This window comes from Aotus nancymaae, unplaced genomic scaffold (assembly GCF_030222135.1).
Source record: "Aotus nancymaae isolate 86718 unplaced genomic scaffold, 86718_ANA_hifiasm-v0.15.2.pri h1tg000036l, whole genome shotgun sequence".
NCBI classification, from domain to species: Eukaryota; Metazoa; Chordata; class Mammalia; order Primates; family Aotidae; genus Aotus; species Aotus nancymaae.
Window position 1 is genome coordinate 71,432,737 of NW_026988450.1, and position 24,036 is coordinate 71,456,772.

General features: G+C 42.8%; 2 protein-coding genes across 2 annotated transcripts in view; one reads left to right on the plus strand and one right to left on the minus strand.

The window, feature by feature from the left end:
* ZHX2 (zinc fingers and homeoboxes 2) overlaps positions 1–24,036 on the plus strand; it is a 247,719-nt gene that overhangs the window by 219,623 nt on the left and 4,060 nt on the right. The window lies entirely within an intron of this gene.
* DERL1 (derlin 1) overlaps positions 9,214–24,036 on the minus strand; it is a 32,291-nt gene continuing 17,468 nt past the window's right edge. Inside the window, exons 3-8 of the mRNA XM_064384558.1 lie at positions 21,969–22,033; positions 20,628–20,654; positions 19,950–20,045; positions 18,088–18,140; positions 15,910–16,020; positions 9,214–11,432 (exon numbers count right to left, since the gene is read on the minus strand). Of these exons, the coding sequence (XP_064240628.1) occupies positions 11,294–11,432; positions 15,910–16,020; positions 18,088–18,140; positions 19,950–20,045; positions 20,628–20,654; positions 21,969–22,033 (491 nt within the window). The 3' untranslated portion in view covers positions 9,214–11,293. The remainder of the gene's footprint in view (positions 11,433–15,909; positions 16,021–18,087; positions 18,141–19,949; positions 20,046–20,627; positions 20,655–21,968; positions 22,034–24,036) is intronic.

Here is a 24,036-nt window from a genome sequence, read left to right on the forward strand (position 1 = left end):
TACCACACCCAGCTTGAAAGAATCCTTTTTAACAAGAGAAGTCAGGAATGTTTCACAGGATTTGTTAAAGAATGTGGGCATAAAGGGACTGAAAGGAGGGTTGGGATGGAGTTGAAACAGCACTAGCCATGACCCCTCTCTTCCTTCCCAATTTAGATCAGCTTCACTTGTCTTTTACCTGTTAGGATTTAAAATTTCATTCAAGCAAAGAGTACTGTGTCTAAAAATAGTTTGAAAATCTCTGATTTAGATCATCTTTTCGGTACCCTCTGGCCTAAAGGATCTTTGCACTTATATAAGAAATCCAAAATTTGGCCAGGCACAGTGGCTTACACCTGTAATCCCAGCACTTTGAAAGGCCAAGGCAGGAGGATCACGAGGTCAGGAGATCGAGACCATCTTGGCCAACATAGTGAGACCCCATCTCTACTAAAATACAAAAAAGTAGCTGGGCATGGTGGCGCATGCCTGTAGTCCCAGCTACTCGGGACACTGAGGCAGAAGAATTGCTTGAACCCGGGTGGCAGAGGTTGCAGTGAGCCGAGATTATGCCACTGCACTCCAGCTTGGTGACAGATCAAGACTCCATCTCAAAAAAAAAAAAAAGAGAGAAATCCAAAATTTTATTTTTGCAATGTTTTGCCAATGACAGTGGTCTATAACAAAAGTAGACCAATAGTGGGATGTAGAGAGAAGCCTAACGATCAGCTTCTAAATTAGTTAAAGCTTCTTCAGGGAGCAAAGAGATACATCCAGGCTATCTTAGTTGGTAGAGTGATGGCACTCAACCTTTTTAAAAATTTTTAAAATTTTATTTTTAATCTACTTATTTATTTTTGAGACCGGATTATGAGACTGGCTAATTTTTGTATTTTTAGTAGAGACAGGGTTTCACCATGTTGGCCAGGCTGGTCTCGAACTCCTGGCCTCAAGTGATCCACTCGCCTTGGCCTCCCAAAGTGCTGGAATTACAGGCATGAGCCACTGCACCCAACCATGGTGTTTCTGTGCTGGGCAGAGCCTGAATGGCTCAGCCTGAAGTGATGAAGTGTGACTACCCATGTCCCTTGCCAGAGATAAGAGTTCAGAGTGGGCCATGTATGAAAGGCAGAAAGGAGCACGTTGCATTGAAGGAACAGAGACGATCGTGAGGAGGTTAGTATACTACTTAAAGGGATAGATTAGTTTCCTAGGCTGCTGTAGAAATCACCACAAACTTGATGATGTAACACAATAGAAATTGTCCTACAATTCTGGAGTTCTCCAATTCTGGAGGCCAGAAGTCAGCACTCAAGGTGTCAGCAGGACCACACATCCTCCAAAGGCTCAAGGGAAGAGTCTGCGCCTTGCCTCTTCCAGCCTCTGGTGGCCCCAAGTGTTCTTTGGCTCACGTGGCTTGTGGCCACATCACTCCAATCTCCACGTCCATGGTCAAATCACCTTCTCCTATCTATGTGCCCGTGTTTTCTCCTCTTCTGTCAAATCTCTTATAGGACACTTGTTGTTGGATTCAGGGCCTGCCCGGATAATCCAGGATGACCTCTCCATCTCAAAATCCTTACATGAATGACATGTGCAAAGACCTTTTGTTTTCCAAACAAGGTCACATTCATAGGTTCTGGGAATTAGGACATGTAGATGTCTTTTTTTTTTTTGAGACAGAATCTTGCTCTTTCACCCAGGCTGGAGTGCAGTCACATGATCACAGCTCACTGCAGCCTCAACCTCCTGGACAGAAGCAATCTCCCACCTCAGCCTCCTGAGTAGCTGGGGCCACAGATGCACACCTCCACGCCTAGCTAATTTTTTTTTCTTTTTTCTTTTTTTGAGACAGGGTTTCGCCGTCTTGGTCAGGCTGGTCTCGAACTCTTGACCTCAGGTGACCACCTGCCTCAGGCTCCCAAAGTGCTGGGATTACAGGTGTGAGCCACCATACCCAGCCCACTTGGCTAATTTTTTATATTTTTTGTAGAGCTCAGGTTTCACCATGTTGCCCAGGCTGGTCTTGAACTTCTAAGCTCAAGTGATCTGCCCTCCTCGGCCTCCCAAAGTGACAGGATTCCAGGCATGAGCCACCACCCCCGACCTATTTATCATTTTGTTCCCCCATTCAACACACTAGAGAGGGTATATCAAAATTTGTGTAGTATGTACATAGGAAATAAAATTATTATTATTATTTTTTGAGACAGAGTCTCACTCCGTCACCAGGCGCCAGGCTGGAGCGCAGTGGTGCGAACTTGGCTCACTGCAACCTCTGCAATTCTCCTGCCTCAGTCTCCCAAGTAGCTAGGACTACAGAAGCGCGCCACCACGCCCAGCTAATTTTTTTGTATTTTTAGTAGAGACAGGGTTTCACATGTTGGCCAGGATGAAAATTAATTTTTTAAAAAAACAAAATCCACCTGCTTCCCTGACCTAGAGTCTTGCCTTGTATCTGCTGCATAACTGATAAACCTTTCTATGGTGGGTAGGTCCGATTGACTGCAAGGCTTTTGTTTCACTGAGTATAGAGGTTTGGGGCCAGAGAGCTAAATCACTCATGCCAAGCTTTCGGCCAGGTGTTGAGGGTGTGATGATGAATGAGACAGACACAGTACCTACCCTCAAGCGTGGGAAGTCCCTTTCCCTGGGATGTTCAATGTCAACACTCTCCACCCTCTCCCCCCAAAATCTTCAGCAAAGCACACACCTGTCTCCTCTCTGTAGCTCATCTATCGAGCTTGCAAATGCTCGGTAGATGAGCTAAAGAGAGGAGACAGAAGGAAATACTGTCTTGTCCTGGGCTGGAAGGAAGCAAAGCCAGAGTCTCCTCACAGGAGCCACACACGTGCTTGCATGCTCTAGTGGGCCAGGTAGGGATCTTCAGGCAGCCAGCATCCATTTCCTCCTTCTTATGGCCAGAGCACTTTGATTCGCTTTTGGAAATCTTCCTGTCTCCCGTTGTGGGTACCCATAATGGGACTGTCAGTCAAACGTTTTTCCCTGAATTCCTAGCCACGGGAGAGGCACCAGGTCCAAGCTGGGTCAATGAGTCTTGGGAGTTGAATCCTAAAAGGGAGATATACAAGAATAGAATCAAAGATGAAGCTGGTTTAGCCCAGCAAGTGGTGTGATAAGATCAATGCCTATTGCCTGGATCCCTGGTCCCCTGTCCACGTGAGGGTTCTCAGCAGGTCCTTAGAATCTGTGAGCTATTCTATATCCTTCCAATAAATTACCTTTTGCTTAACTTAGCAAGGGTCCTTTTTGGGTACCTGATGCCTGTGATCATGAAAAGTCCCAATCCCTCCTCCCCAGTAAGGGGTCTGGGCACCTCCAAGAGGAAACTGGCTTAGAGCAGATGAGGGCCTAGCTGTGGAGACAGAGGCGTCTTACATCCTTAGAGCCTACTTCTACCTCCAGACAGTAATAATCAAAATCCAGAGGCTCCCTTAAGCTAACAGTGACTGCCCTTCATCAACAAGGACACTTAGAGTATCAGTGCCAGCCCTCAGGAAAAGGCCAACACACTGACAGCGAAAAGAGAGATCAGATTCATCTGGGTCAGGTTAAGGCTTCAAAGGACACACTGAGCTCAGTAAACATTTCCTAAGCAATCCCTACACCTTGCACCTAGATTTAATTCTGCACTCCCTGTGGGTCTCTCTGGCCATGATGACATGGCAGGGGGTTCTCCTTCTTTATAAATATATGTGGATTTGCACAAGCCACTGGGGAATTCCTCAGGGGAGAGAAAGCTAAATCTAGACCTTCAATTAATCTTCCCAAATGTTCCTGCCTGCCTTCACTCTGGACCAAGTCTCCTTTTGCCCAAATCACCGCAGTATTCATACCCATTAACAGATTACACACTGCAGACAAAAAGAAACTGCTTTGCTGCTCATTGAAGTATTTTAATTTTGAGTCCATTCTTCCCATTATCTCTAACCTGTTCTAATATCCTATTTCAGGGGATTGTGATTCCCTTAGATGAACAACAACAAAAAATCATTCAATGTTCCTGGGAGACTTGGCCATTATTAGCTCTCTCCCTAAGCAGGACAAATACCTACAAAGGCCAAATTTCAGTTCAGTGCAAGAAACACCCAACACCTGTATGTGGCTGGCAGGCCTGTGCTATGCACTGGGAAACAGCTGTAAATAAGATGCAGTCCCTGTCCTGAGGATGTTACAAACCACGGGAGACATACTAGGCAAATGATCACAGGTGGGATGAGTGTCACAAGGCAGAGATTTAGGTGCCAGTGACTACGTGAGAAGGCATTTCACCTTGCCTACAGCTCTAACAGTCCTCTCCTTGATGAAATGACATTTAAACTGGGCCTGGAGACTGGTGAGAGAATCAAGAGAACTGCTTCTTCTTCACTGGGGCCTTATGCAAAGCTGTTCCCATTTCAGGAAGACATCATATTTTAAAAGTTCATTTTCAGCCAGGCGCAGTGGCTCATGCCCATAATCCCAGCACTTTGGGAGGCTGAGGTGGGTGGATCACAAGGTCAAGAGACTGAGACCATCCTGGCCAACATGGTGAAACCCCATCTCTACTAAAAATACAAAAATTAGCTGGGCATGGTGGCGCATGCCTGTAGTCCCAGCTACTCAGGAGGCTGAGGCAGGAGAATCGCTTGAACCCGGGAGGCGGAGGTTGCAGTGAGCCGAGATCGCACCACTGCACTCCAGCCTGGCAACAGAACAAGACTCCATCTCAAAAAAAAAAAAAAAAAAAAAAAAGGAGAGAGATCCAAGATAGCTGATGATTAGCAGCTCGGGCACGTACCTCCCAGTGAAAGCGCAGAGAACGAGAGGACGCCACACTTTCAGACGAATATTAGTTGCTCACGGACCACGAGATTCCCAGTGGAGGAGCTCCACGGGTTGCCAGGGCGACTCTTGTGGCCGGCGTGGCGGTTTTGCTGGTGCCTTAGCACGCCAGTTCTTGGTGCAGAGTCCGGATCCCGGGCAGAAAAGCACCATCAATCTTAACACCGCTGTTGTGGCCGGCTCAGTGGATTGCTCAGATTTCGGCGCAGGGAATCAACAAGTTGGACGTCAGAGACCCAGTTAGAAAGTCGGTAATTATAAAGACGACAGACGGACAAATATATAATGAAGGGAAGAAACCAGCGTAAAAAGGTAGAGAATACTCAAAATCAGAATGCCTCTCCCTCTACAGGGGATTGCAATTCCTCATCAGTAACGGAACAAGGCTTAATAGATTACACGTGTGTTCCAATAACAGAAGCAGGTTTCAAAACGTGGGTGATAAGAAACTTCTGTGAATTAAAAGAACTTGTTCTAACCCAATGTAAAGAAACTAAGAACCTTGAAAAAAGGTTTGACGAAATGTTAACGAGAATGGACAATTTAGAGAAGAATATAAGTGAATTGATGGAGCTGAAAAACACAACACGAGAACTTCGCAAAGCATGCACAAGTTTAAACAGTCGAATTGATCAAGCAGAAGGAAGGATATCAGAAGTCGAGGACCAGCTCAGTGAAATGAAACGAGAAGACAAGAATGCAGAAAAAAGGATGAAAAGGAAAGAGCAAAGCCTCCAGGAAATATGGGACTATGTGAAAAGACCTAATCTACGTTTGATAGGTGTACCTGAATGTGATGAAGAGAATGAATCCAAGTTGGAAAATACTCTTCAGGATATCATTCAGGAAAATTTTCCCAACCTGGCAAGGCAGGGTAATATTCAACTCCAGGTAATACAGAGAACACCACAAAGATATTCTTCAAGAAGACCAACCCCAAGGCACATAATCGCCAGATTTATTAGGGTTGAAATGAAGGAGAAAATACTAAGGGCAGCTAGAGAGAAAGGTCAGGTTACCCATAAAGGGAAACCTATCAGACTCACAGCAGATCTCTCAGCAGAAACCCTACAAGCCAGAAAAGAGTGGGGACCAATATTTAACATCCTTAAAGAAAAGAACTTTCAACCCAGAATTTCCTATCCAGCCAAACTAAGCTTTATAATCGAAGGAAAAATTAAATCCTTTGCGAACAAACAAGTACTTAGAGAGTTCACCACCACCAGGCCTGCTTTACAAGAGCTTCTGAAAGAATCACTATACATATAAAGGAACAACCAATATCAGCCTTTCCAAAAATATATCAAAAAGCAAAGAACTTTAACACAATAAAAAATTCACATCAACTAATGGGCAAAACAGCCAGCTAGCATCAAATGCCGGTATTAAACTAATATATATTTTAATTGGATAAAAAGCCAAAACCCATCGGTATGCTGCATCCGGGCCCATCTTACATCCAACAATACACAAAGACTCAGAGAGAAGGAGGAAGATTTACCAATTGAACAGAGAGTAAAAATAAACTAATAAACAAAAAGCAGGAGATGCAATTCTCGCCTCTGATAAAGTAGACTTTAAAGCAACAAAGATCAAAAGAGGCGAGGAATGACATTACATAATGGCAAAAGGATCAATGCAACAAGAAGAGCTAACGATTCTATAGATCAACGAGATAGAAAATTAACAAGGATATTCAGGACTTGAACTCAGACCCGGAACAAGTAAACTTAATAAATATTTATAGAACTCTCCACTTCAAATACACAAAACATACATTACCACCTCACACCTATTCCAAAGGTGACTATATAATTGGAAGTAAATCACTCCTCAGTAATCGCATAGCATTTCATAGGTTTAAATTAAATATTGGTTGGCTGTTTGTTTGTTATCTTCTTCCCTTATTCCTTCCTGACTACATCATTAAGTATAATTATCAGTATAAAAGAGGTTTTCTTTTTTTTTTTTTTTTTTTTTTTTTTTTTTTTGAGACGGAGTCTCGCTCTTGTTACCCAGGCTGGAGTGCAATGGCGCGATCTCGGCTCACCGCAACCTCCGCCTCCTGGGTTCAGGCAATTCTCCTGCCTCAGCCTCCTGAGTAGCTGGGATTACAGGCACGCACCACCGTGCCCAGCTAATTTTTTTGTATTAATAGAGACGGGGTTTCACAATGTTGACCAGGATGGTCTCGATCTCTCGACCTCGTGATCCACCCGCCTCGGCCTCCCAAAGTGCTGGGATTACAGGCTTGAGCCACCGCGCCCGGCCTAAAAGAGGTTTTCAATACCCATTACTAAATTGCATTCTAGCCTGGGCAAGAAAGCAATACTCCCATTCTCTCTCCCTCTTTCTTTTCCTTCTCCCTCCTCCCCATTCTCTCTCTCTCTTTCTCTTCCTTTTTTCTCCTTCCTATTCTCTCTCTCTCTCTAAAAAAAAAAAAAAAAGTTTTCTGTGCTCTACCTGTTTATCCCCCCGGATGCCACTGATCTTTTCACTGTGTCCATAGTTTTGCCTTTTCTAGAATGTCATACAGTTTGTAGCGTTTTCAGACTGACTTCTTTGACTTAGTAATAAGCATTTAAGTTTCCTCCATGTCTTCTCATGGCTTGATAGCCCATTTCATTTTAGCACTGAATAATACTTTGTTGTCTAGATGTACCACAGTTTACTCATTCTCCTAGCAAAAGACATGTTGGTTGCTACCAGGTTTTGGCAATTATGAATAAAGCTGCTTTGAAAAAAAAAAGGTCCTTTTCATTCAAGTTGATGGATTTGGAGCTCATAATGTTTTGTCCATAGAAATATACTTACAAGTAGTGGCTAGGTTTCCAGGTTAGGCTGCCAGCACCTGATTTTCTACAATGGCTACAGCACCAACAGCCAGAAATAGCATTTATCCAGGTTGCAGTGAGCCGAGATTGCGCCACTGCACTCCAGCCTGGTGGCAGAGCAAGACTCCGTCTCAAAAAAAAAAAAAAATCTCAGGTTTAATGCTTGTGTATAGCCAGATTTTAAAACTGTAAATTAAAGGCTGATTCATCAAGTACCTGGCACATTAATGCTCAGTGCCCAGGTGCGCCCCTGAACATGCAGTTCCTACTATAACAAGCAAAGTTGATGTGAGATAAGGAGACCCATGGGAAGGAGCCTAGGCTTAAACCACACATATAAATCATGGGAAAGGCTGGACACAGTGGCTCATGCCTATATTCCCAGCACTTTGGGAGGCTGAAGCAGGTGGCTCACCTGAGCTCAGGAGTTTGAGACTAACCTGGGCAACATGGTGAAACCCCATCTCGACCAAAAATACAAAAAATTAGCCGAGCATGGTGGCACACACCTGTGGTCCCAGCTACTCAGGAGGCTGAGGTGGAAGGATCGCTTGAACCCAGGAGGCGGAGGTTGCAGTGAGCTAGATCGTGCTACTGCACTACAACCTGGGTGACAGAGTGAGACCCCATCTCAAAAAAAGAAAGGAGAGAGAAAGAAAGGGAAAAAGAGAGGGAGGGAGGGAGGGAGGAAGCGGGGAGGGAGGCAAGGAAGGTAAGGAAGGACTGAAGAAAGAAAGAAGTAAATCATGGGATGTGGTATTCCCCGCCAATTCTGATCACCAGAATCACTCTGCAAGGCAAACAAGTGAACTGCCAGTAAACCCATTTGCTCAGCCCAGCCTTCTCAGATACAAACAGTATAAAGTCCAGAAAGGAGTAACTTCTCCCAAAGGCTATTTATTCAGAGTGTTAAGTTACTGCTGAAAGTGTAAGAGGGGCAGGGACCTCAGAAACAGAGTTGGCAATAAACAAAGATGTTGGCAACTGCAACATGGCCTATTATGAGGTCAGTGTCATTCAAAGGGTAGCTTAGAATACAATGATACTGGCAACGTGTCCTTCTAAATAAGCAGGATCTTTTTCTACTCTTCAGTATTTGCCCAGTAATAGAAGAGGGACATACATACAGCCTGGTTCCTGTCACCTCACCTTGTGCTGAGTGAAGTTGGTCTGTGGAAGGCCAGAGATACAGACTGGGATGGTTCACCCTCAAGAAAATAAAAAGGCTCAGGAATGTCATGGCACCTACTGTCTAGTTTGTGTGTGTCTTACAAGGAAACGGGATTAAACTAATTTTATAAAGTTCCAGGGCTCAGATCCTTGGGTAGAAGCTACAAAAATGATAAAGCGTACTACAAGCAGATATGACTCCTCACTCAAACTTAGGAAGCATCCTCCTTCACTAAAATGAAAACCCAGGAATTCTGCTTCCAGGAATTAATCCAGAAAAAAATACTGGGTACTTCCTAAATGCTCTTCAAGAGATGACTGGTTACATAAATGATATATCCAAGAGACAGTAGAGCAGGGATATGGAAACTTAACACAGACAACCTTCAAGTTGCACATTTTAATTTACAATTTTTACCGATAAAAAGGATTAGTTTACAAAAAGGGAAGTCCTTTATACAAAATAAGGATTTTTTTCCATTTGTAAAGAGAATCCACTGACATGTTTTGCCTTACCAAGTCAAAACTCAAATCGCTTGTTTTGGTAAAATTATTCCAGAAAGATAATCCAGACAAAATCAATAACGTCATCAGCTTCCTAACCATGTTTAAGAGGAAAAACTTCATGAACATTTTGCCCTGAACAGAAGAGTTCTAAATACTTGTAAACCTTTAGGGAAAAATGACTGCCCTCAGGCAGCTGACTGGTAAGAGGGAACACCGGAGACTCCGGGTCACTCGTCAGAATCTTCTTACACATACTGTGAGTCTCCAGGCCTTAACATCATTGGAATAATGGCCTCTAAAATTTTACAAGTAAACTTTATTGTGGCCACAGGTCAACAATGAAACATATGACAGCTAAGGTTCAGACTCTCCCCACCTATTTTATCATATAAATTAAATATGGAGAGGTACACACAAACTCTATTCAAAATGAGAAGCTGTTTGCCAACTCTCATTTCCTAGGAAAACGCACATCACACTGTTTAAGGGGGGAGAAGAACAGTCATACTGTTAGAGCACAATGTCTCCTGAAAATAAACTGATCAAAATGTTCGAAGCCTTTTTAGCTGCCTCAAAGTATGGCAGTCACTGATACTGCTCCTAACAGTCTGCTTTCAGCTAATGTCATCAAATAAAATAACTGTGTGAAAAGCCATGGCCTTCAAAAATCTTTATTTGGTTATAAGCCAAGCTCTGATGGGAAAAGCCCACCTATGAAAACAAAAAGTTGTGGGTATTGAAGCTGGTCTGATTCACAGAGCTTGTACATTCATGACTCAAAATAACAGCCCCTCAAACCCAAATTATTCTAAAGCCATTACAACCTTAAATCATGTGTGATTCCCTTAGATGTGCTTATATTAATTAGCTTTAAAAAATGATCCACGTGCAGACAGGAGCTGCACCTTCCTCACAATCAATTGAAACATGACCAAATAATGGAGGGTAGGCAAAAAAAAATGACATTATTTAAATCAAGTATGAGGGTCTCTCCTCTACCTTACTCAATGAACACATATCCAGAATGAGAATGAAATGGAATCAATGCCCAGGAGCCTCTCAAAGAGAGCACCTCCCTTTAGCCGACATGATCACCTAACACAAAGCAACCCAACTACTCTGGGTACACACAGCCAGTAGGCCCTACATATGAAAGGCAAAGGGGCTGAATCTCCCACGGTTTAAACCTAACCCTGTGTTAGATGCAATGCCACTGCAGTCTTGTAGGAAAAAAAAAAACAGCAAAAACCCTCATATTTCATTAATACCAATCTGTGGTCCTCACTGACTCAGTGGTGCTTTTTTTATAAAAGCACATCAGAAGAGGTGGCAAATGGTGACAACGGATGTCAGGTCGAAGCAATTCCAAAAGCTGAGAAAAGCGCTTCATCCGCTGCTTCAGTCTTCTCCCCCTATTGCTACAGTCCTGCCACCAAAGGGGGAAATCGTGTGAATATGATTGTTGTGACCAAGCCTTGGCAAAAGTCAATAAATAAGAGAGCCTGTCAAAAGTAGAACAATTTTATGGGCAACCTCTTCTAGTTGCAAATGTGGAGGGTGGGAAAGAGGGAGGGAGGCATGTGTGCAAGGAGATAAGGGTCCTTTTGAGAAGGGTTTGGTGACCCCGCCCCAGCGCCCCAGTTCGGTCCCAGCAGACTAGGACCCGCTAAAACCCATTCAAATGGAAAGCGGAGAAGAGAAGACACCAAAAAATATAGTCAGTTGTGAAATTTGCACAGTTGGTGTTTGTTCTTCGTAGCAGTAAGGACTTGAATGAGAATCGTGAAAATTGTGGAACACTTGTATTTTTCTTCGGGATTTAAAAAACTTTTGTCTCGTACTGAAAGACTACATTCAGTGCGGGTCAGTTCCAACAATGTTAGCTAGAAGGCGGTTGTTAAGCGCACCCAGCACTGGGAGGAAAGGTGGCCTGAGATCGGCTGCCCGAGGCCACCCCTTCACTGGTCTCCAAGTCGAAAGCCCTGGCCCCAGTTGTGTCTCCCGCCTCCGCCATTCGGATCAGCAGCTCGCCTCATACTAGCAGGGGGAACGCCAAATCCTGACACTCCTCCTCTCCTACTGGGCAGCCAGCGGTACCTGGTGCAGAAAGATAGGGACACAAAGGGAGAGAAGAGAACAAAGTCACTTCCACAGTTATCTGAGCTCCGAGAATACCTCCCTCTCCTGCTGTTCCCATGGCATCTGTCATGTTGAAGGTGGTGAGCGACAGTGTCTTATTTAACATTGTCTTCTCTGTACTCAGCTCAATGACCTGACCACTGACAGCATTCATTTTTCATAGGTTTTTTTTTTGAGACGGTGTCTCGCTTTGTCACCCAGACTGGGGTATAGTGGCGCAATCTTGGCTCACTGCAACCTCTGCCTCCTGGGTTCCAGCAATTCTCCTGCCTCAGCCTCCTGAGTAGCTGGGATCACAGGCGTGCGCCAACATGCCCAGCTAAGTTTTTTGCATTTTTAGTAGAGACGAGGTTTCACCATGTGGGCCAGGCTGGTCTCGAACTCCTGACCTCAGTTGATCTGCCCATCTTGGCCTCCCGAAGTGCTAGGATTACAGGCATGAGCCACCACACCCGGCCCCATGTTTCTTAAATGCATTAAGATTTCAGCTAAATTCACACTCTGAACGTTTTTTTCTCTGCTTATAAAAGTAATCTATGCAGAACAGTATGGAAACAAAAATATTACACCCACAAGCCCAACAACCAAAGAATGACTGATAGCATCTTGGTATATCTAAATATGGATCAAATTAGATCAAGGATACAAAATAAATTCACTTTCAAAGGACAAATCCACAGCCTGCGTGTTTGAGCCTTGCACAGCATTTCCAAAGGCTCTCAGCTGAGCCCATCAAAGGAGACTGGGGAAGAAGCTTTCTATGTTGAAAGTATGGGTATGTTTTAAAATGTATTCAGAATCTGCCTTCCAGCTACATCCTTCCCATCTCACAGATGGTGGGAAAGCTGGGGCTGCAGAAGGTTAGATGATTTCCCACCTTAAAATTAATCAACTAAGAGTTCACAGAACAGCTAAGAGAACATAAACCCAAGCCTACACTCTCAATGGCATTTTCCAACTATTTCCCATCCTTGACTATTTTATTAGTAAACTGAGAATGTGTTTAAACCTATTCTACTTATCAGGTCCTCATGTTTAAAATTTTGCTTGAAAGCAGAGAGCATGATCTGATACCTCTGCTTAAACCCCTCTCGGCAGCAAGGTAAGCCATGACAGGTGACTTGTCCACAGCAGAAACCCTGAAGAGGACAGGCTTTATACTTGACCTTATACTAAAGCGGTTACTATGTGAACTTACTCAGCGAGCATTACCTTATACCAGGTGCTGCCTGCTTATAAATTCATCTGATCTTCACAACAACCTCACGAGGCGGGCATTACTATTACTCCTGTTTTATAAACAAGAAAACTGAGCCAACACTGAGTGAAGTGCTTCAAAAGTGACAGGATTCCAACCTAGGCAGCCTGGCTGCAGAGCCTGTGCCCTGCGCTACTTGTTACACATGCCTCCTGCCTGGGAAGGGACAGCAGTCAGTGACTGGAGCCTGTGTACATCACACTCGATACCTTCAAGCCTCTCCCCAACACAGAAAACAACCCCTTTAAACACAAAATGTACTGTGTACAGAGAAGATGTAACTACTTCTCTAAATGGAAAAGCGTACTACGAATGGATCAGCACTCCATTTAGAAAGTAGGTGCATCTCCTTCTACTCATCGCCTGCATTTTAAACAAATACAGCTTTACTGTTAAATCAAAATGTATTTCTAAGCACTGGTTTCTCAACATCCATGCCTTCTGGTACAATAACATTCCTCCAAAGTACATCATAAAATAGAACACTTGCAAAAGGCATTGCTAGGGCTGTCTGGCTTTGCTACTCACTCTAAGACAATATGGAAGCCATCTCCACTGCTTAAGTAGGTAGCGAAATTAAATGCAAGTAATTAGTATAAAAAGATACCCAATTATACATAATCAACAAAAATTTATGGTGATTTCAAAGCAGTTACTGCTTTTGCAAGGAGCTATATTTTGTCATCTGATCTGTATGCAAAATTTAACAGAAAGACTTCCACCAACGGAGAAAGTTCAAGTGGAAGGCAGATGCCAGTGCTCTGCTGATTTTGCCACTAGAATCTTGTATCCTGTGTTGCCCACATTTGAGAAGTATCTACAAGCCGTTAAGTTAGAATATGGCCATTTAAAGTAAAGTAACTGTTGGCTGCCCCCCAAAAGCACCAAGCTTTTTTTAATTGATGCATCTGCCATCCTACTTGATAAACCTAGATCAGAAAGCCAAACGTGCTGTTATTATGTCCTTTGATAATTAGAAACCAGATTGGTCATTTGTTTTTTTAGCCTGAAGGCAATTCCAGGCTCAGAAGAGAAACAAGTTTCTTTTTATTCTCTTAAAGAAAAACACACACACCACGACCACCAATATGATGTATTTCTGTATATTACAGTTCACAATTTGAAATGTCTTTGAAAAACATAACCCTACCCTATAAAAGGAAGGGGAGAAAGATTTACTGCCCTCACTGATCCCTCAGAAGAATAACAGAACTGGGCCAGGCACGGTGGCTCACGCCTGTAATCCCAGCACTTTGGGAGGCCAAGGTGGGTAGATCACGAGGTCAAGAGATCGAGACCATCCCGGTTAACATGGTGAAACCCCATCTCTACTAAAAATACACAAAATTAGCTGGGCATGGTGGCGTGTGCCTGTAATCCCAGCTACTCAGGAGGCTGAGGCAGGAGAATTGCCTGAACCCAGGAGACGGAGGCTGTGGTGAGCCGAGATCACGCCATTGCACTCCAGCCTGGGTAACAAAAGCGAAACTCTGTCTCAAAAAAAAAAAAAAAAAAAAATGACAGAACTGCAAACCATTAAAATTAGCAAGATGTGAAAGAGTTTGGTTTATTTGTTTTCTTAAAAGCTTTTAAATGTAAGCTATTACGGCATATCCCTGACATGAGATTAGGCACGATTGTCAGGCAGGCTGTGACACCCAGATGGTGATTTAACTGGTCCCTTCTTTAACAGCCTTTTTTTTGCCTCACTCGTGTGACAGAAAAGTCACACGACTATTATACATGCTTTTGTGTGTAATAGTGCACGTCTCCTCTCAGCTAGTCAAAATCCTGCTCTCCTATCCCCACCTTTAAGAATATGGCAACTATCATGCCTGTAATCCCAACACTTTGGGAGGCCAAGGCGGGCGGATCATGAGGTCAGGAGATCAAGACCATCCTGGCCATGGTGAAACCCCGTCTCTACTAAAATATAAAAAATTAGCCAGGCATGGTGACGTGTGCCTGTAGTCCCAGCTACTCAGGAGGCTGAGGCCGGGGAACTGCTTGAATCCAGGAGACGGAGGTTGCAGTGAGCCCAGATCATGCCACTGCACTCCAGCCTGGCAAAAGAGCAAGACTCCGTCTCAAAAAAAAAAAAAATAATATGGCAACTAGCTTTACTTACTAAGAACCCACAACTGTGCTCCCAAAAGTGTATCTTAACTCGTGCAGTCGTGTGAGACTTGGGCTTCCTCCACAATTTACAGACTTGCAAACTGAAGCTTGGAGGTGTGATTAAGTAACTTTCCCAATATAAAAACCGCCATCTGAGGGGACTAGGATTCAAACCCAAGTTGGTCTCAAAAATCAAAGCTGTTGCCCTTAGCGTCCCACTTCAGTAAACCCTGAAAGCAAATCAAGAGCACAAACTCCAAGGGGGTTGGGACTATACAAACCTCAAGTCTCTCATTTTAATGCTGAACAGTCCTGTAAAATGTCTATGCCATAGTATTTAATATAAAATTAAAACTGCTGACCAACAAGCTAACTTACCCTTCCTTGGGCAAAATCATGGGTAAAAACTGATGTACCAAGAAAAGACACCCCGCGCCAGGTGCGGTGGCTCATGCCTGTAATCCCAGCTCTTTAGGAGGCCGAGGCGGGCAGATCACCTGAGGTCAGGAGTTTGAGACCAGCCTGACCAACATGGAGAAACCCCGTCTCTACTAAAAATACAAAATTAGATGGGTGTGGTGGCGCATGCCCGTAATCCCAGCTACTTGAGGCAGGATAATCACTTGAACCTGAGAAGCGGAGGTTGCGATGAGCTGAGATCACGCCATTGCACTCCAGCCTGGGCAACAAGAGTGAAACTCCGTCTAGAAAAAAAGAAAAAAGAAAAGAAAAGAAAAAACACCCATATTCCCAGCCCACCGCCTTGCACTCTAGAGTTGTATCAGGTCCTCCAGCAGGCTCAGCGGGCTGAGATGCCTCCTGTGATGCTGGAATCTAGTCGTCAGTGGTCCCTGGTAACAGAGCACCAGGAAGGCAACTGAGCCGAGGCTTTCGTCCCTGACTTCCTGTGACTGTGTGACAAGGGTAAGCCATTTGTTGCCTCAGATTTCTCCATCAGATGGGGTGTGGGGGTAAATCCTACTCCTCATGGAGCTCTTATGAGGATGCATTAAGAACACAGGCAGTAAAATGTTGGATGAGACAGGGAAAAACACTTACAAAAACTGAGGTGTGGATAGAAAATTTCTTCCTCCCAAGTCCATTGGGTATCTGAACATTAGGAAAAAATACAGATGTCCAACAAGATTTCCAATAAGCTCATTGATTACCCTGCAAAGAGAGAAGTAGTTTAAAGACATTCAAGCAATACAGTGAGATGCATCAAGTTTTAACCAATAGCATAAGGAAGACAGCCTTCAAGGCAGCCCATTTAGTCCCTGGGAGTCTGTGAGAGCTGACAATGAACCCTTTTGTAGTCTGAGTGGCAAATGCATTCTGAGGGAGACAGGAAATCAGTTCTGCTGAACCAATGAGGCCCGCTGTTCTTCAAGGCCAGCAGCCCCTCTGACATCGCTTTCAAGCACCAGCCCATCCTCAAAATATTGTTTTTGCTACTTCCTGCCTCAAGAGTTGGGGAAGTTGCAAAGCAAGCTTCTGAATGCTTTCAGTCATGAATACTGTATTTGCAAAATGTGGGCAAACATGAAAGCTACCAAGAGAGAAGTGTGGGAGTAAGGAACAATAAAGGCCTGTTCCCCCTTTCCTGGAGCCATTAAGCACCTCTCTCCTGCCTCTTGTACCCTTGGGTGTAAGACACCACAGAGATCACTTAGGAAAGCTGACTTGAATCCTGTAATCCTAAAATCAACGCTGACCTTCTTCAGTTTTCCCATGGCTTACATACACGTCACCTCGAGGTTGTATAGATCTATTGTTACTTGTACATATCATCTTTGTCTTCACCTGAAACATGATTCCTGTCAGGGACAAATCAACTCCTGCAACTACTTCCAGACTTCGCCTTCCTGAGTGGAAGAGTGGCTTTACCAAGCTCAGAACATGCTTTGCCCTATACAATCTGCTCCATTCATTCACTTCTCTAGGATCACACAGAGCAAATATGTCAGATACATGAAGAACCAGTACTGTGAAAATTGATGAAAATACTGAAAATAGTTCGTAGTACAAGAAATGGGAGTTCCGGCTGGGTGCAGTGACTCAGGCTGCAATCCCAGCACTTTGGTAGACCAAGGCAGGCAGATCATTTGAGGTCAGGAGTTGGAGACCAGCCTGGGTAACAGAGTAAAATCTCATCTCTACAAAACATAGAAAAAGTGGCCAGCTGTGGTGGTGCACACCTGTAATCCCAGCTACTCGGGAGGCTAAGGCATGAGAATTGCTTGAACCTGGGAGGCAGAGGTTGCAGTGAGCCAAGATCACACCACTGCACTCCAGCCTCGGTGACAGATCGAGACCCCATCTGGAAAAAGTAAATAAATAAATAAAAAGAAAAAATGAAGAAATGGGAATTCTTAGAGAAGCTGCATCTTGGTGTCCTCCCTTTAAAATTCTGCCTGGATAAATTAAAGGTATTCCTACATCTAGTTCTAATTCCTGGCCAATAAACTGGTTATTTGACCCTGGTGGGCCAAAAGTTCTGTATTATCAGGCAGGCGCAGTGGCTCATGCCTGTAATCCCAGCACTTTGGGAGGCCAAGGCAGGCGGATCACTTGAGATCAAGAGTTTGAGATCAGCCTGGTCAACGTGGCAAAACCTCATCTCTACTAAAAATAAAAAATAAATAAATAGCTAGGCATGGTGGCAGGCCCCTGTTATCCCAGCTACTCAGAGGCTGAGGCAGGAGAATCGCTTGAACCTGGGAGGCAGAGGTTGCAATAAGCCAAGATCACACCTGAACGACAAGAATGAAACTTAGTCTCAAAAAACAAACAAACAAACAAACAAAAACAAAGTTCTGTCTTATCACACCACTTGCAAAATGATATCCTCTCTAAGAATCTGGATTTCTATGACTGGTCAGCAGTTTCCAAGGCATTCTGGAAATGCCTTATGAATATAAGACATAGTAATTTTATACATTGCTCTTAGAGGAGTCAGACACAAATTAAGTTTATATTTGCTCAATCTGAATAGTGAATCCAGAAATACATATTTATTCCTATACACACATAGGAACATACTGAGTGCAACAATAAATTTACAAAATCACAACCATTCAATATTCAATATGCTTAAAGCCCTAAGATCTAATCAATTAGATGAAGTGAAATTATTCCGTAAGTATAAGGTTCTAATGCATCAATGCTGAGATTCTTTAAAGTTATATAAAGATTAGAGAAAGATATTTCCAATTAAATATATCTAAAATCACTTACGAGCCTCCGATGATATAGTTGAATCCAAGGATAACCCAGGGTAAATAGCAGGCCTAGGACAGAATGAACATACACACATGTGAGTAGCCACATCTAAAGAGGACACAGCTACTACAGACACTGAAATGAGTAAGGATACACTGATAAGGGCTTTATAGAAATCCTCTGGAAGGTCACTGCAAAATTCCTCGGGTCAATCTAGCATTATTCCCACTATACTTAAACCTTCCTATCTAAAACTATACTTATTTGTGTATTTACAACAGGAAGGACACAGTATTTTGCCCATAGATCTGATGCAATACAGGCCCTGCTGAATTACTATTAACAGCTTGAAAAAGTAGATGAGTGTCCTACAGATGCTACTAAAAGCAAGGCCCGGCCAGGCGCAGTGGCTCATGCCTGTAATCCCAGCACTTTGGGAAGCCAAGACGGGCGGATCACAAGGTCAGGAGTTCAAGACCAGCCTGGCCAACATGGTGAAACCCCATCTCTGCTAAAAATATAAAAATTAGCCAGGCATGGTGACGAATGCCTGTAATCCCAGCTACTTGGGAGGCTGAGGCAGGAGAATCACTTGAACCCGGGAGGTGGAGGTTGCAGTGAGCCAAGATCGTGCCACTGCACTCCAGCCTGGGCAACAGAGCAAGACTCCATCTGAAAAAAGCAAGGCCCATGATAGAATCACACTAAAGTTCCAGCCAACAAATTGTGACAAATAAACATACCCTATCTTTTTAGGTTCTTCTTTTACGTATCTTGTGAAATTCCTCTGAATTTTTATCTCATTACACATTGATATCTTAAACTAATACTCTCCCAAATAAGAAAGCTCTCCAGATGAACTCAACATTTGAGCCCCTTACCAAATTCAAGACATCATACCAAGAGCTAAAGGAGCTGTGAGAAACTTTACAAACTAGGAAAGAGAGGGTTACACTTAAATAACTTATAGCTACATATGGTAAGTACTAAAGAGGAACACAAAGGACTGAAAAAGCCCAAAGGTAAGACTCATTCCAGGCAGGAGACTCACGAAATATGTTCAGTTCCAACTCAAATTAAAAATGGGTAGGATTTAGGCCGGGCGTGGTGACTCAAGCCTGTAATCCCAGCACTTTGGGAGGCCAAGGCGGGTGGATCACGAGGTCAAGAGATCGAGACCATCCTGGCCAACATGATGAAACCCCGTCTCTACTAAAAATACAAAAAATTAGCTGGGCATGGTGGCGCGTGCCTGTAATCCCAGCTACTCAGGAGGCTGAGGCAGGAGAATTGCCTGAACCCAGGAGGTGGAGGTTGCAGTGAGCCAAGATTGCGCCGAGCCAAGATTGTGCCATTGCACTCCAGCCTGGGTAACAAGAGCGAAACTCTGTCTCAAAAAAAAAAAAAAAAAGAATGGGTAGGATTTATAGGAAGAAGAGAATCCGGATGCTACAGGTGGGACATCCGAACATTGGGAAAGAATGTACAAAGAGAAGTGTTTGGGAGCAGAAACAATCCGTCTCAGCTACAGTGTAAAGCAAATAACAGGGAACGAGGGAGTGATACGAACAGATTTTTAAAGGCAGGGTTTCACATGAGTTATCTCTCCTTCTCTCTAACACACACGGGTAAGATAACACAGGGACATATCCCTGAGGGGCCCAAGGTACAGAGGGAGTGAAGAAGAAATGAAAGCCAGCAAAGGACTCCCAGTTGGCTAACAGAGCTGGGATTGAGGAGGGCAGAAAGGGGCTTGCCTATGGTACGCTGCTCTGCAGTGACCTCTCCTGGATAAGTCAGAAAGTACATCTCTGGACTGAAGAGGGATTTCTGCAAAGACTAATGAAAAGGACACTTTTCCAACCAAGGTAAAGTACCTTAAATCGTGTTCCAAACCAAAATGATACAATCATGTCTCTGTTCAGCTGGGCCCAGACATAAAGTACTGACATGATCAGAGGAATCATCAGCAACTGCAAAAGAAGTTGACATGTAAAAACCAGGCTCCAGAGGCACTTTAAAAAAGTGTTTATCTACTGTGCTTTTTACCCCTCCTCTTCAAAAAAATCCTCATCTGGGTAAAGGGAAACTCAACTGATCAGAATTATAAATTGATCCTATTATTTAATTTATCATGCAATGAATGCTACAAAATCCTATAATAAAACACAACAAAACTATATTGTTTTAGATGGATTCAGAAATGTAAGAGTCAAGCTCTGTTATTTACAAAAAGCAAGGAACAAAGCATTACCATATAATCTCAATTTTTAAAAAACGTTCATATACATGCCTAGAAAATAGACAACCATTAGTGTCAATGCAAACACTAAAAAGAAACCAGAAATGAACAAGGAAAGCAATGATTTAGATAACTCATGTAAGATCTTCTAGCTGACTGAAGATCTTTAAAATAAAACAGCTATAATTCTATAATTTCAAAATACTACATAATTAACCCCATAGTTAATGCAATTTCAACTTCTGACAAAGGCCATTAATAGTATATTTGAAACATATAAAAGGGCAAATAGATAGTTTAAAGGGACACTTACCTGCATATCCATTGCTAATCCGGTAATCTTGGTTGGTAAAGTTAAAGATCCGAATAAAAGAAGCATTCTGTACCTAATCAAGACTAATGTGGTTATTTTCCTCCCATTTAAAAGTTCACTTGGCCAGGTGTAATTTGGCTCATGCCTGTAATCTCTGCACTTTGGAAGGCCAAGATGGGAGGATTGCTTGAGGCCAAGAGTTCCAGACCAGCCTGGGCAACATAGCGAGACCCCATCTCTAATTTTTATATATATATATAAAAATTATAATATATATATATATATATAAATATATATATAACTACTTTTTTTTTTATATATATAAAAAAAATATATATATATATATATATTTTTTTTTTTTTTTAATTTAAAAAAATCGTTTAAGTTAATTTAATTCCAGTGTTCTGAAGGAAGATACTTTTCTATAGTTCAGATTGCTTAAAACATTCCACAACACAAAGATATCTAATCTTCATTATGCATATCCCATTAGGTGTCATGACAAGGATAAGTAGAAATCAACAGCTTCAGCAGATGACTCAGTCTGGTCCTTTTTCTCTCCCATTGCATGTTAACATCTCTCCTTCAAATAAAGAATGAAGATGCCTGTATCCTTTGAAGGAAATAATCATTCTACTTACATTCTCACGGCTCTATGGCATGGTTAAAGTTCAAAATATTTCTTTCCTTCCCTTAAAGGAGGGTAAAGGGCATCCACAGTGCCACATTTGCTGGCCCTTGGCCAAGTTTAAATGGAAGCTGAGCCCAAGGGCAACTTTGAGCTCACCAATTCTGCACAGGACCTGAGACATCAAGAGCTGCTGTTGCTCGGGGAACTGCTGACAACTGCTATTGAGACAGAGCAGAGAAACATACTGTGCCCCTTCCCAGAGCGGGTACTTTATAGAGGGACTGAATTACTATAGAGGAGGACAGCAATGAAGTCAGAAAAGGATGCTGGTTGTAAATTAATGTTCTGATAAGGACCACAGATTTCAAAAGCTGTCTCATGGCATGGACTCTCTTTGTGCCTCAGTCAACAAGCTGTCACACATGAGAACACAGAGAACCGGGAACAAAAAGAGGGAACAGTCATAAAACTACCCAACCAAAGGTGGAAAAAAATTGCACAAAGGCAATGGCTGAGAGTATCACTCAAGGGCTATATGATTTACTACAGCTTCTTTTTTAAAAAAAAAACAAACTTTAATTATTCTTATTAACTGCAGTCAACAAAAATGCAAATACTATAATCTGAAATTTTTATAGAATATGATCTATTTCCCCAAACTTGGAAAAAACTGTTTTATTTCTGGCCCCAAATCACAGATTGAAGGATACCACGATGCAAATCCAGTTAAAGAGGAGCATGAATAAATAGTCTGCTGGCCTCCCATCAAAAGCTCCTGGGAACAAAAACAAGCCAAATGTCATGGTTCAGAATTTCAGAACAAAGTAACATCTACGAAGAGAAACACTTCAAAAAGTTATAGAAAAAGCCAAAATGAGAACATTTTAAAAATCACTCATCTCTAGAAAAGAGAATTTTTTAAAATATTTAAACAATGTCCTCAATAAAGCCCTGAATCAAAGTCACCTGAGTAAGGTTCATCTGTGCTCTCCAAATTGAATTCCAGTAAGTGACATGCTCTGACTACCACAGGCTAAAACAGACCCAGAGGAAGTATGGTCAATTCCGCAGCTATGAGTCCTGCATCCCGAAGACCAGTGAGGACCCCAAGCTCCCTCCCAGCCTGTCAGCCTCTCCTTCTTGGCTCTCACCATGATCTGATGGCTGCATTTGGACTACATGCTTGATCCCTGGCCTCCCCCACTAGACCATAAGCTCTGTTGGAGGAGGAACCTCTTTTGTCTCCTGGTGCATCTCCTCCAGCATAGCTATGCTGGGAGGCACTTACCATTATCATTAGAAACACACATACACACACACGCCACCTGTCCCGCACTGGCCTTAGATACGGAAAAGAAAGTCTCTGTCTTCCAGGGCCTTACATTCTACCAAGAGAAAACAATGTGGGGGACGGAGGGAATAAAGCATTAGCCAAACCTTGCCATGGCCTCTGACTCAGTCCTCATACTGCATCTGGCAGGGAGAACGGAAAGACCTATGACCCGCTTCTTACACATGAGGAGTTAAGGTCACATGACCAAAGTCACAGAGCTTGTTAGAAGCAGAGTGACATCTAATTACTAGCACAGTGCTCTTGTCACTGCACTGTATGCCTTACTGGGCAGAATAATCAACAACGGCCTAGCTCTCTTTTTTTTTCATCATTTTTGAGACAGAGTACCACTCTGTTACCCAGGCTGGAGTGCAGTGGCACGATCTCAGCTCACTGCAACATCCGCCTCCCAGGTACAAGCAATTCTCCTGCCTCAGCCTCCCGAGTAGCTGGGATTACAGGTGTCCACTGCCACACCCAGCTAATTTTTGTATTTTTAGTAGAGATGGGGTTTCACCATGTTGGCCAGGCTGGTCCTAGCTCTCTTACAAGCATGATTCCTAATGCCTTCAGTTACAAGACTTTAAGAGAAGCAAAAAAAGAAACAGAAATGACTGTATGATCACTCTAGATTGAAAGTTACTTTCCCTTCCTGCTCCACATCCCTCACAGTTACATGCCATAGCTAGTCAGTTTAAAAATAAGAAACCCAACAAGTGTCAGTGAGGCAAAAAGATATAGCTAAAAGAAAATAGGTTTCCAGCAAAAGTGTCTTCTCCTCTCCTTTATTTCTCCCTTGATACTTTGAAGCACACTTTAGCCAGTGTTAAGCAGACCTAATGCTAGAGGATCACAATGATGAATCAGAGCTGAAATTCTAACACAATTTCTCAATTTTAATAACAGCTGTGTTTCCTTTGATGTGGCTTTGGCTGTCTGATTCCTAAGGAGTCTTTAGACTGAATACTTAAAATATTGTAATCATATAAATTATGGTACTATATTATCTGGCATGTTTGCAACTGAGAATTTACAAATTAACTGGTTTCAAATTACAGTCTTCCAGTTCAAATCAGAAACCTCATAAATAAGCCAACTCTGCTATATACCTAACAATTTAGCCAGGAAGGAAAAGATGCAGGTGGCAAACATTTTGTTAAGATGTTAACTTAAAGCTATGTGGTTGAAAGAAAACTGGGGATTTCTCCCAGAAAACTGAGTGAACCTGGGTTCCAGTCCTAGCTCCGTTAATTCAAAGAGCTTTGCAACTTTTGGGACATGTCACCACCACTCCAGATCACTGTTTTCTTATCTATGAAATAAGGGCGTTAAATAGAATGATCTCAAAAGTTTCTCTCTACATGTTTATAACAGTTATCATTCATAATGGTCAAAAAATGAAACCAAGTCAAATGTCTATCAACTGATGACTGAATAAATTAAAA